Source organism: Poeciliopsis prolifica, unplaced genomic scaffold (genome assembly GCF_027474105.1).
Source record: "Poeciliopsis prolifica strain line A6 unplaced genomic scaffold, Auburn_PproV2 SCAFFOLD048, whole genome shotgun sequence".
In the NCBI taxonomy this organism is placed as follows: domain Eukaryota; kingdom Metazoa; phylum Chordata; class Actinopteri; order Cyprinodontiformes; family Poeciliidae; genus Poeciliopsis; species Poeciliopsis prolifica.
In genome coordinates, this window is record NW_026562423.1 from 1,728,530 (window position 1) to 1,740,794 (window position 12,265).

General features: G+C 43.5%; 2 protein-coding genes across 3 annotated transcripts in view; both read right to left on the reverse strand.

The window, feature by feature from the left end:
• The window catches only part of LOC129377515 (uncharacterized), a 288,482-nt gene that overhangs the window by 258,531 nt on the left and 17,686 nt on the right, over positions 1 to 12,265 (reverse strand). The window lies entirely within an intron of this gene.
• On the reverse strand, positions 558 to 10,313 carry sstr2a (somatostatin receptor 2a). 2 transcript variants are annotated; one of them, XR_008607938.1, is made up of 5 exons: positions 9,763 to 10,313; positions 6,125 to 6,791; positions 4,842 to 5,167; positions 2,023 to 3,616; positions 558 to 1,675 (listed from the first exon to the last, which is right to left on the reverse strand). XR_008607938.1 is itself a non-coding variant. In XM_055057508.1 (4 exons), exons 2-4 carry the CDS (start codon positions 6,504 to 6,506, stop codon positions 3,185 to 3,187), a joined length of 1,140 nt encoding a protein of 379 aa, XP_054913483.1. In that variant the 5' UTR covers positions 6,507 to 6,791; positions 9,763 to 10,313; the 3' UTR covers positions 558 to 3,184. The 2 variants fall into 2 exon arrangements, 1 of the variants encoding a protein (XP_054913483.1); XM_055057508.1 differs by having other exon boundaries at positions 558 to 3,616.

Here is a 12,265-nt window from a genome sequence, read left to right on the forward strand (position 1 = left end):
GCCAGCCAGATTCTGCATGTAGCAGAAATTGTTTGGACATACCATGTATGATTGGAAGAAATATAGGTATTTGGTATGTAATTTAGGGAAATTTGGCATAATTAGATGACAGGAGAGGAATATTATTGTTTGCGTAAACAATTTGCATCATTAGTCATTAGTGCACTAGACAAAATAAAACCTGAAGCGGTTTGAAACAAATTTGGGGTTACAATTTGCCCCGAGCTTCTCCAGCAACATCATGATGTCGCTGGAGAAGATTTTTTTTTTTTTTTAGTTGGTAGAAAGATTGATGGCAAAAGAGTTGAGAGAGGTCCAAAGGGACAAATATACATTCAGAGATACTTTGGGCTGGTTTGGGTCGTTCATATTAATGTGTCAGAATAGTCAAGTCAAAGTCCACAGCTGAGTTTAAGCCAAAATCTGTGGCAGGCTGAGCAACTGCTTTACGTTTGAATTGACTGAGCCAGAGCTGTTTCTTTTCTGGAGCCGCAAATCCAGAAAAGGTGGTTCTGCTCAGTATCTCTGCAAAGAGGGTCGAATAAAAATGCACAACACATTTTTCAGGTTTTTATTCATGAAAAAAAATAAGCAAAGGAACAAAACAACAACAAAAAAAAAGAAAATTAAAAATTTCCTTCCATTTTACATCGATGTGCTACTTTCTGTTGGTTTGCCACAGAAATCGTTCATCTTATTAGGTCTGTTGATATAATGTGAAAAACATAGAGAATGAATGAATAGCAGAGCACAAAGAAATGTATCTGTGCTTCTCATCTGTTCTGATTATGCAGGTTGATGCTTTCAGAGAGGATTTATCTGCGTGGTTAACGACTTTGTACGCGCTGGCTCCTGAGATATCTGACAAATCTCCCAGCCACCCAGCTGTGACACCAACATCCAGGCGCTTTTGGGAAGCGTCTCCACCCCAACGATTGGAAAGAGAGAAAAAAAAAATCGCCCTGCATGTGTGTGCTTGCTTCCTGGACTCATTCTGTCAACATGAGTGAAGCGATACACAGCAAAGAATTTCAATTATTATTATTTTTCTTTATCTTTTGATGAATCTTCCCCTGGTGAGCAGATATAATTTGCCAGCTACGATTGAGGCTCAATTAAAACTCGATTATTTTAGGGAAAGGTCTGACAAACTGCTATGGATGTAGTACAAATTAACAATTAATAAATATGAGGCACAGCAGATGCTGGTATAGTGCAGAAAACTTTAGTTTACCTGCAAATCTAACCAAGTTGTCTTAATTTTGTTCTGAGCTCACCGGAATATTAAATTTGTTGGCGAAAAGTGAAGATATAACTAACATCCCATGGTCAGTCGTTTGACTGAAACTTTTGCGTCTGTTTTTCTCGCTTCGGATTAAGTGGCAAATCATTTTTATGTGTACATATTGTTTTCCACTGTATCAACTTTACTCACATTTCTTTCCGCTCATTCCCAATCAGGCGTCCAACCACGCTCTGGCTCGCACGTTCATGTTTGAGTGTGACACGGTTTTTCTAGGACCGGTCCTTCTCATCGTCACCGTGAACCTTTCAGGATCGCGGTTCGGTTCTGCTCACCTCTGGCCGTCTTGGATGACCCGTTCCGATTTTGTGGGAATTCTCTCATTCGCACTCTTTCTCTCTTGTCGAGGGTCACGTCAATCCCAACCTCTCTCTTTGTGGGTTTTGTGACACAATGAAAAACAGAGTAAAGAGACTAATGAGGCGCCATAGAGGAACCGGGGTATGGAGGCAATGCTAATCACCAGACCGGCAGCACACAGACTGTACGGGCGACACTGAAAGATTACGGATACTAAAATGCTAATGCCAATTTAAGAAATTCAAATACGTTGGTCTCAAAAGGTAAATAACCTGGCAGATATATATATATATGTGTGTGTGTGTTACATAATGCTTGTTCTTCACACTAGCAGCTCTGTTTTTTATCCAGCTTTACTCACTCGCCCACATATTTGAGGACCTCACTTTCTGCTGATCTCTTTGATTCATACATCTCACCTCGGCCGTTTCAAACTTTATCTTCATCAGATATCTTCATCTCCCTTTGTGTTCCACCGTTTCTCACGCCCTTGCTCAAACGCGTGACGCATTTTTCGGCCTTCTGGGAAATTTGGACACCCTCTCATACATAGGCTGACCAAACCAAACAGGAATCAGAGGGTCACGTTTTACCGCCAAGCAGCGAGCTTGTCAAAACACAACACTGTACAAATAGATATAGGGTCCTTCGCAGCGGTGCAAGGGACGACTCAGTCAGGATCAAGTAGACCTGCACTGTACAAACCACCAACTTCAGTTGACAAGAATATGTAGAAGTTTGTCTTGCCATTAAAATCCATTTCATTCTTGACACACGGGAAGCAACAGTTTCACTTTGTTGCAAAGTTTCCTCTAAATCTGTTCACTATGTACACCGTCATGTTGTTTTGGAGAAGCAAGGTTAGGCTGTCAGCAGAAACGATTTCCCATCCTTGATCATTAATCCGAGATGTTGAATTGGTGCTTACGAGCCACCGCTACTCTGTCCGTAAAGATAAAAAGTCAGCCAAACGAGAACAGAATCCATCAGGAGGTAAAAGGATTCCTCTTTGTTCCCCCTTTCAGTTCTGAATAACCAAACTAATGAGCTGACGTGAATAAAGTATAGAGTTACCCTTGTTGTCTGTGGCAGCGGTTTCAGTCTAAAAGGCTACAGAAAATATAAGTACTCCTTTGTCATTTCCGTCTTTGCGAAGGTGATTCGATAGAGGTTGTGGATCGAATTCAGATTACTCTCCTGATTGCCGATACAGGGCAACGTTGCTCCTGTATTTCTTCACTCCATGTCCGCAGCGGTCTGTCTCATCTTACCGTTTGCTTTAATCTGTGAAGACTGAATCTGACAGGCACCACTAGCACTCTTCTTATTTCAACCAAAATAAATCTCTTGTACTTTTGGTCGATCGGAAGGTAAACAGGTTGCCTCATTTACCCCGTCGTCAGGAGTCTATAAATGGAGCCAATACACTTTCTCTGAACTCTACGAACCCCTTTGTTTTTCTCTCAGACTTTGCTCATGTGTCCATGAGCTGCCATTGCAACATCGCCGTGGCCTCGCAATTCAAACGTGATGCAGCCCCACTGCTTTCGTCGCCTCTTGGGATGCCGCTTCCCTCGCCAATCAGATGCTCGTCTGCAGCTCGCCGTTGAGCAGAGCGGAGTTGTGGGTCTCCAGGTTGGCGTTGATGAGCATTGCCTCGTTGACCATCCGGCTCCGGTCGGCCCGGCTGTCGCTGCGCTCTATCTCGTCCAGGCCCGCCACCTTCTTCAGGCACAGCACATTCTGAAAGCTCTTCTTGAAGTTGTCGGACAGGAAGGCGTACAGGATGGGGTTGGCGCAGCTGTTGGCGTAGCCCAGCGCCACCACGAAGTCAAATGAAGTCTTCACCGCCGAGGTGGGCGTGATGGAGCTGGTGACGGAGGTGACATTGAAAATGTAGAAAGGCAGCCAGCAGAGGACGAACACCACCACCACAATGGACACCATCCGTGTCACCTTGCGCTCGGAGCGCTTTCGCTTGGAGGAACACACTCGTATTCCGGACGATTTCACCTGGTGAAGAGAATGGAAAGTGGTTTAAGACATCCAAAACGCAAGGCGAATCCACTGACGGACACATTCATTCAATTCAGAAATGCTTCATGGATGCCAAAGAGACATTAAGTGTTGCTGTAGCTCACAGTAATACAACATTATTTAAAGAGGTTATTCAATTATTCATTAAGAGCTAAAGCAAATTGAAACTGTTACAAAGACAACACATCGATGCACTTTCTAACATGGCGTCTAATTCTGAAACACAAAGGTCAGGATTTCCAGATATTCATCCATCTTAGATTTACTTTTATGGCACCAATTTATGGATGAAGTGATCTCAGGGGAATTCACTGTCCACAAAAACCCAAACACTGTCAGTCTAAATCCTCCTGGAACATCCAGTCCAATACAGTCCCTCCGAGTTCTACTCTGTCTGGCTCAACTAAAGTGGTCTGAAAGAAACATTTTATGGGAATATAAGTTTAAAATGCTGGGGGAAAAAAAAAAAGTTTTTTTTTTCTTTTTCTAAGGCATTGGACACGGCTTTTTTACAACCTCAATCTTCGTTCAAGGATGCGTTCTACAATTACACAATATGCCGAAAGAACAAATGAACAATATGAAAACAAAGATTTCCCTTCTTTAATTGTTCCCTCAACTTGCTTGATCAGAAATGAACTGTAAACATCTAATATGTCAGCTGGATAGTAAATATTCTTGTCAAGTTGAAGCACAAGTAAACATTTACTGTTCAGACAAATAAGATCTGATTCTCAGTCATATTGGGCTCTGAACTATTTCCAGCTGATTCTCAGAAAACCACTGCTAGTTGTTAAATAACCAGTGATCACGATCATCTGGATTTCACTCCCTTTATGTTACGTTATTTTCATTACTGAAATATTTTTTGCACGGTTGCTTGTCCAGAAAAGAAAATAAGACAACTGAAAAGTTAGTATAGGAGTTAAATATAATCTCAAAAAGCTACATGAACTGGACGTTTGAAACAACACAATGTTCTAGTTTGAAATGTTCCATTTGGTGTAGTTCTTTGTCCAGGCTGAGTTGAAGTAAACACGAAACAATTGATAGTTTAGCTAATTTACCAAGCCGATTCCATACGAGCTGGTTTCAAAAGGAAATCTTGAGTCCTCGAGAACTTTCCGCGCCGGTTTTGTCCAGCTTGTTTTGTCCAGGCCACAACAAATCAAATCTGACACTTACACAGTCAGTGCCTCACCTTGATTATTATGAGCAGGTAGCAGAGACATATCACTGCCAGTGGCATGAAAAATCCAATGGAGAAGGTGTAGAAAATGAAGATCTTGTAGTAGAGGTCCTGGGGCTCGGGCCACACTATGCCGCACACCGGCAGCTGGTTCAGGCCGCTAAAGATCATCGTTGGTAGATTGACTATCAGCGAGACGCCCCACACTGTGACGTTGATTAGTTTGGCAATACGGGGCTTCCGCCATTTGGTGGAGCGAATGGGGTGAACCACGGCCAGGTAGCGATCGATGCTCATCACCATGAGGCAGAAGATGCTGGTGAACTGATTGAGAGAATCTGGTGGAGGAACGAAAAGAGGAAAGTTTAGATGCACCAAAGAAGGTGATCAAAAAGATCTGTAAAATTAAAACTGATATCCATCTCAACCATAGGACTATTCTATATTGTCAATGTAAGATAGTTATCACAACTATCCTAAAACCATTTTATAACTCATTTTTAGATCTATTGTCTCTTATCTTAGCTATTTGTCTAGTTTTCCATTGTCCTAGTTATGAAATAGTTGTTTCTTGACCTTGAAAATTAATGTTTTTGATAGTAAACTGAGCTTGGAAAGACAAGATACTAATGCCTGGATAGGACATAGAGCAATTAGCTTATTCTCACTGGGTAATGACGCTGAAGTTAGCATCTGCCCTGTAGATTCTGCTTGGTGGTAAATTAGGGCTCACTTTTAAAGTTTTGTAGGAGTCTGGACAGCGTTTAATCCTGTCCTAAAAAAAATGAACGGTCTAATTCTGCATTATACAGGAGAAATTAAAGGATTTCTCAAATGTGCATGAAAGAATCAAGGTGACACTGCAGAAATATTTTTGATGTTGGAGTAAAAAAACAATGAAAAGCTAAAAAAGAAAAAAAATCAATTTTAAACAATACTGGCCCTTTAAATAATTTATTCAAGATATTGGAAACCTGTATTTAACATTTTCTACAAGAGTCGGTATAAAGAGCTGCTATAGACAAGGTCTTAGGATTAAAATGTCAACACATGCGTTGCTAAAATAATAGAACCTTTTCATAACTCATAGGTCAACACTCTCCAACAAATTCTGCAATACAGAGACATAATTGTTAGCTCTGGCTAAACGGATTGACAGTTTGTTTTATGGCAACCATGCCAGATAACGACTCGAGGACAATTTCTCAGTTGGGGAAACCTAAAAGTCCTCCTTCGTTAAAAAAAGCTGCTGCCGCTGTCCACAATGACTCATCAGCCTTCTGCTTTCCACCCACCTACGGTCATGATCACCCGGCACAGAGCTTCTCCAAAGGGCCAGCGGACCAGCGCCAGCTGCAGGGCGATGAACGGCAGGCTCATCATGCACAGGACGTCCGCCACCGCCAGGTTCAGGATGTAGATGTTGGTCACCGTCTTCATCTTGGCGTAGCGCAGGATCACGTAGATCACCAGGGTGTTGCCGCATAAACCCACGGCGCACACCATGAAGTGGATGAAGGTGAGGACGACCGAGCTGGTCTTGTCCTGATGGGGCTCTGTGGGGTCTGAGATGTTGCCGCTCGAGTCATTCTCTTGGTTGTAGGCGTCGTACAGGAGGGGCTCGGGGACGGTGATGTTGGGGGACGGTGGGATGTAGGGCCACACATCCAGGGCCATGACTCCAATCTTACGGGTTTAAGATGAAGTTAGCATGAAAGAGTGGAGTCATAAATGGAGGATGGTGATGGGTGTTACTTCACTGCCTCCAAGTACTGATTTCACTGAATAACAATGAGGTTAAAAGGATTCATTAAGGTTTTAAACTGAGGGGAAAGAAACAGCAGCCAAGGGTAAAGGCAAGTGGAAACTTTGTCTTCTAAGAGTCTAGGGACTGGGATGACTGGGGACTTTTATGTTCAAGGAGCCACAATGATCACAGGAAGTACACAGGGCAAAGTCAATCTATGGAGAGAGAAAAGCGATGACAAAAAACATTTAGAGCGTATATCCCTTGACCAGAAATAATGACACTTTTGCAATAACCATGGCAACAGTTACAGCGTGACTTTATGAAACCGGCTGCGCACGTTCACCCTCGGTAACACTTAACGTGTCCTTAGTGGGTATTGTCCCTCTATAGGCTTGACTTCTTTTCTCCCGTCATCTGTAAAGGCAGCATTCAGAAGCTTTTGGGCAGACAGTCGCATCAACAAGGCGACGGGCCATTTCCGTTTTCATAAGACGTGCAGTAAAAATAAGTTTTGGCCATTTTCTTCTGCATTCGAGACGCACAGAGGGGGAGTGAAAACATGAGGGGTTTGTAACAAAACAGCCACAAGCACACAGACTGAACAACATCCTGAATAAGCACACAGGATTGTTTTTCCTTGTTTTCTTTTCTTTCTCTCTTTTTAGCGGCACGTACAAATTTTTTTTGCTCAGTCCCTTTGGGCTTTCTATTTTCCTCTCACTTTCTAGCACAGACCTCATATCGAGTATTGTGTGTGTGTGTGTGTGTGAGGGTGTGTGGTGTGTGTGTGTGGTGTGTGTGTGTGTGTGTGTCCTGCCTCCTGCGCAGATGCATACATTCATACATTCGCCCGAGCAAAAGAGAACGATGGGGGCACCGCGCTGCTGCCAGAGACGAATGTTTATTCAATTGATCTCTGGGACAAACAGCTCTGACACTGTGGCAGGATCACTCACCCCCCCCACACACACACACACACACACACACACACACACACACACCTCTCGTCAGCCCCCTGCGGTGACAGCGACTGTCTCGACGGGGACAGACGACATGAGCTCAGCTCTCAGAGTTGATTTTTGGAGGGATGGTTTTTGTGTTTGAAACGATCCGAGTAAAGATTAAAGACAAACTACCAGGATTAAACAAAGAAAAATTAAATTTTCTTCAAAGGCTCTTTATCCATTCGTTAAAAGTATCAAACTGGTGCGAGTCAGAAAACTGGCCCTTCTTTTGCCATTTTAAGACATAAACGTTGCCAAGAAGCTTGAAATTCAGTAATTTTTATTCCAATTCCCACTTTGCAAAGAACGTTTGGTTGTCACATGGCAATGCGATGTCATTGCTTTGACTTTAAACAGGAACACAACAACTGTTCCTACTGCTACTGAAATAATCAAAAATGTATTATTACAATTATGATAATCCCAACATTATTAAGAGTAACAGTAAGCATCATAAATGGGCAGTTTTCTCGCACGTATTGCGAAAAGTTTTGTTCCTTTTTGCCATTTCACTTTTACAGTGTAAAACAAGCTAATATTAGCTTAGCCACTACCCTGCAGTCCACTGCGTCACAGAGAAGCCACTGATTGGTTGACCAGAATAGTTTTAAAAACAGCGTCTTAATAAAGAGTTAGGGGTGAACCGATAAAACGGCCCCAATTTCCTTCATGATTGGCTCATGCTTTCATGTGAAGCTGATCTCATCTGCCTTGTCAATGCCCTAAAAGTCAAACACTGTCCCCTTTTGCTCTGCGGTGAGCGAGGTTTGACCAGGTCACGTCTGCATGTTCACAGCCAACAGCAGTCACCCCACTGTTACCGGGTCAGCAGCTTTCTCGCCACATTTCAGGCAAAAAAACATCGGCCAAAATCTGCATCAAAGATCGGCCAGAAAACCACAATCAGTGCAACCCTGGCTCCAAAGCATAGTTTAATATTGAACAAGGGACAACCATCCGTCATACAAAGGCTTTGAGACATAAGTCGTCGTTTGGTTAATCTGCACCAAGTGTTTTATGCAGATTTCCACTCAGCCAGGTTTGAACTGATCAGTGTGCAGCAAGAGGTGGGGGAGGGGGAGGGGTTTTGTATTACTCTGTGTTCCATACAGTCAGAGAAACCTGCTGTCAGCCCAGCATCTCGGTCCGCCGTCTTGAAAACGCGCTTACTGAAACCTGCGGCCAAACCGCGACTCCAGCAACCCAGCTCAATGATCTGAGCTGTGGATTTAACGGCTCAAAGCAAAGATTGAGAGCAGAATTTACACCGCATTAGAATGCAACGGTCCACGCTATTTTCTCAATTAAAAACTGAAAAAAAAAGGGTGAAGCTCAGGTGAATTATTATATATTTTTTTTCCCTCTGACAATCTCCCTGCCAATTGACAGTGACATCAGTGAATGCTGAAGCAGCGGGGGGTCAGAAATGATTCAGTCAGTTAACACACCAAGAAAAGAGGTTTGGGGGGGTAAAGTTTCTGAATTATGTTTTATTTTACTATTATTTCTCACTCTTTCTGAAAGCCGCCGTGGTGAAGTTTGCATCCGCTTCCCTGCAGACACCGGAGAGCTCGGATGTCTGGGAGGACGAAGGAGGTTCAGACCTTCTGGAAAGGTGTGGAAAGGTCAAAGCCTTGTCCCTGTCATTACAGAGGACACGTCGCTGCTTTGCTCTGGCCGCAAATAGAAGGTCTAATAATGAGCTTGCTCTGCACCCTGTGTGAGAAACGATGAGGATGAGGAGGAAGCAGCCTGCACAGCTTGGCTTGCTGCAGCAGAAACGTGCAGCTCAACGGGACATTTGGTCATCCTTCACTATATCGAGATATCAGCAATGCAATATTGAATTTCAAAGTGGTGCTTTAAATAGCATGAAACTTGAACTTGGGGTAAAGATAAATATCCTGCATTTGTTAGTTTTTCTTCTTTTCTTTTTTTTTTTTTTTTTTTTGAGGTTACACTTGTTGCCATTGTTTTCTTACCAAAAGAAATAAAAAACTAAAAAAAAAAGGAGCAAAACTTCACATGTAAAGCTTTAGCACTAAAAACCCTGGAATTCATCTGAGTGCCAAAAACCAAATGAGAGATCGCGACTGTAGTTCACTGACCTGACCGGAGCCTAAATGGATCAAGAGCGCAGCGTAGGAAATGTCTTTTCTTTTTTTGTTTTTTGACTTACGTTTAAACCAGAAAGCTTCGTCCTCGCTGTATCCCGTCCGGGTTGGTCCCGCGGCAGAGCGCGCCGAGTCCCCGCCGCTCCCGAACGGGGCTCCGACCCGCCGGAAAGCCGCATCCCGCCGCCAGCCTCTCCATCCATCTGCTTCCTCCCCAGCGCCGCGCTGTTACGCACGGCGCGTTCAGCAGCTTCTCCCAGAGCCGCGCCGTTCGCGCTACATCTCTCAAGTCATCTTATATATACATATAGGCTATATACACATTGATCCCCCCCAACACACACGCACAGAAAAAAAAGAAAAAAAACAAGTCCAGATCTTGGAGGTTGAAAAAGAGAAGCGACGCCGGTGGTGTGTGGAGGAGAGAAGGGGAAAAAGAAGGGAACCGTGCGCTCGGTGTCCTGGCGCCGGAACCTCCGCGGAGACTGAGGAGGAGCGGCGGGACGCAGAGAGATGAGCAGGAGACGAGAGGAGGGTTGATGATGGTCGGAGACAGATTATCAGGAACACCGAACGCGTCACCGTTTGTGCGTTGGTGTGTGAATGTGTGTGTGTGTGTGTGTATGCGGTATTTTGAGTCATGATTTGGACTAAGAAGCCACACACAGGCACACACGCGCACACACGATCAGCTGGAAGTTATATGGACCGATAGAAATGACATTTTGTTTCGGCACAGAAATGTTATTCTACTATGGCCTCTGCTTTCATAGTGAAAACTGCTGTTGCAGAGTGCATATTATTATAAATTGGAAAGTTAAGTGGAGGGAAAAACTGTACTGGAATATAAATCGCAACACACACACCTATACTTATATTGTGTTGTGAAATATTTTTGATTAGTAGATGGTGTTAGTCATCTTAGAAAAACTTAAAATGACAACAAAGTTGTAGAGTTAATCAGAGTAACAACTCCACAATCACTGTTCTAATCTTCATTTTGGTCACCAAGATGGAGAGACGTTATTGACAATTGATTTATAAACTGGTCAAATATTGAATCCAAGCAAAATTGCAATATGACACATTGTGCAGATATGTTGTGTGCCTGTTTTAGCTGCAGTTTGGAGGCCCGCTGCGCATCTTGTCAAACAATAAATTATGTCTTTAACACACATTGAATGCTGCAATGGTCAAATTGCACAGAACCAAACCCTTCAAATATACATGCAAAATTTGAATTATTGAACCTTTTTGGCAATTTTCTAGTTCGTGGAGATATACCTGAAAAAGTCAATGTAGTGCGTACCGTACCTGGACTCGAAGGGCCCGAATGCTTCTCTTTTACATTCCTGAGATATTTCATTTCGCTGATTCTTGCCGAGGCCAAAAAGAAAAAGTCGACCGCAAGATTCAGCGACGAATCGATGCAAACAGGCCGTATCTTCACATCCAATCCTGCTTCCCCTGCTTCCATTCAGGCCTCGCACGTGCTGGACACGACGGCGCGGACCGCTGTGGGCCAAACAGCGCTGGAGGGCTTTGGAGAAAAGCCTCTTCTGCCCTGTCTTTATACGAAGGAGGCCTTTTTGAGCGGAGAGCGGTTGTCTCACCGTGACCTCTCTCAGAGGAGAACTTCATGGGAAAATGTCCTGCGCTCATCTCAAGTTAGCAACACAAAAGTGCAGCTATTATTACCAGCAGCTGTTGCCTTATCAAAGATTTATAGTCCTATTTATGTCCAAAATGACAGGGAGTTCGGGAGATACTCAGAGAGGGGAGAAGGGACGCGGGACGTTAATAGAACGGGATACTGAAGGTCGTCCGTCAGGGCGAGGACCGCCGTCACGAACGAGCGGAGGTCTCAATCGCCGGATGGTTCAGAAAATTCTCATTGGTAGCTGAATCAGGGATCTGTTATAAGAGGCATGTCATTACTTTGAAAAACATGGCTCTCTTTCTTCTTTATTTCACCCCTTTCTCTACAGATTTTGTTGGCTAAACAATGGCGTGTAAGAATACAAGCGTCACTGACTCTCTTTGGCCATTGGCCTGATTTAGGATGAGTAATCATCCCCCTTTACTAAACAAAATCCGCTGCAGCTGCATACTTTTGAAAGTCCTCTAATTCGTAACAAACAGTTTCAAACACCACGAGTCAGCAGGCACTGCCCGTCACCTAGCAACCACAGCATGTTTGGTCATCTGGTTTTACAATGGCTGCTGGAAAAAAGACTCGAATTTTGTTGTTGACTTGCCATCTAGTAACCGTTGGCTACATTCTCATTGGTTGTGCAGCGGGATCAACTTCCGCTTTTCAAACTTGTGCAGTTGCATGATTGCGCTTCTGTTTTCTGTTCAAATCTCAGTTTTTATCTGTGTATTTGCACACACAAAAAATGCAATGAACATGTTTTGTATAGCCCATAGATTATCACAGCCTGATCAAGGAAGCATAATGGTTCACCTTTAAATACACAGTCAGACTAAGAATGGCTTGGCCTTTCATCAAAAGTTTCAATCTCTGGAAGCCCAAAGCTGAAGAGACGTGCAGCTTCTGAAAGTCAC

Coding starts and splice junctions, on each gene's coding strand:
- sstr2a (XM_055057508.1), bottom strand. CDS start 6,506: ATGGCCCTGGATGTGTGGCCCTACATCCCACCGTCCCCCAACATCACC. Junction 5,168..6,124: donor CCGGGTGATCATGACCGTAG/GTGGGTGGAAAG, acceptor TTCCTCCACCAG/ATTCTCTCAATCAGTTCACC. Junction 3,617..4,841: donor ACCTGCTCATAATAATCAAG/GTGAGGCACTGA, acceptor TCTCTTCACCAG/GTGAAATCGTCCGGAATACG.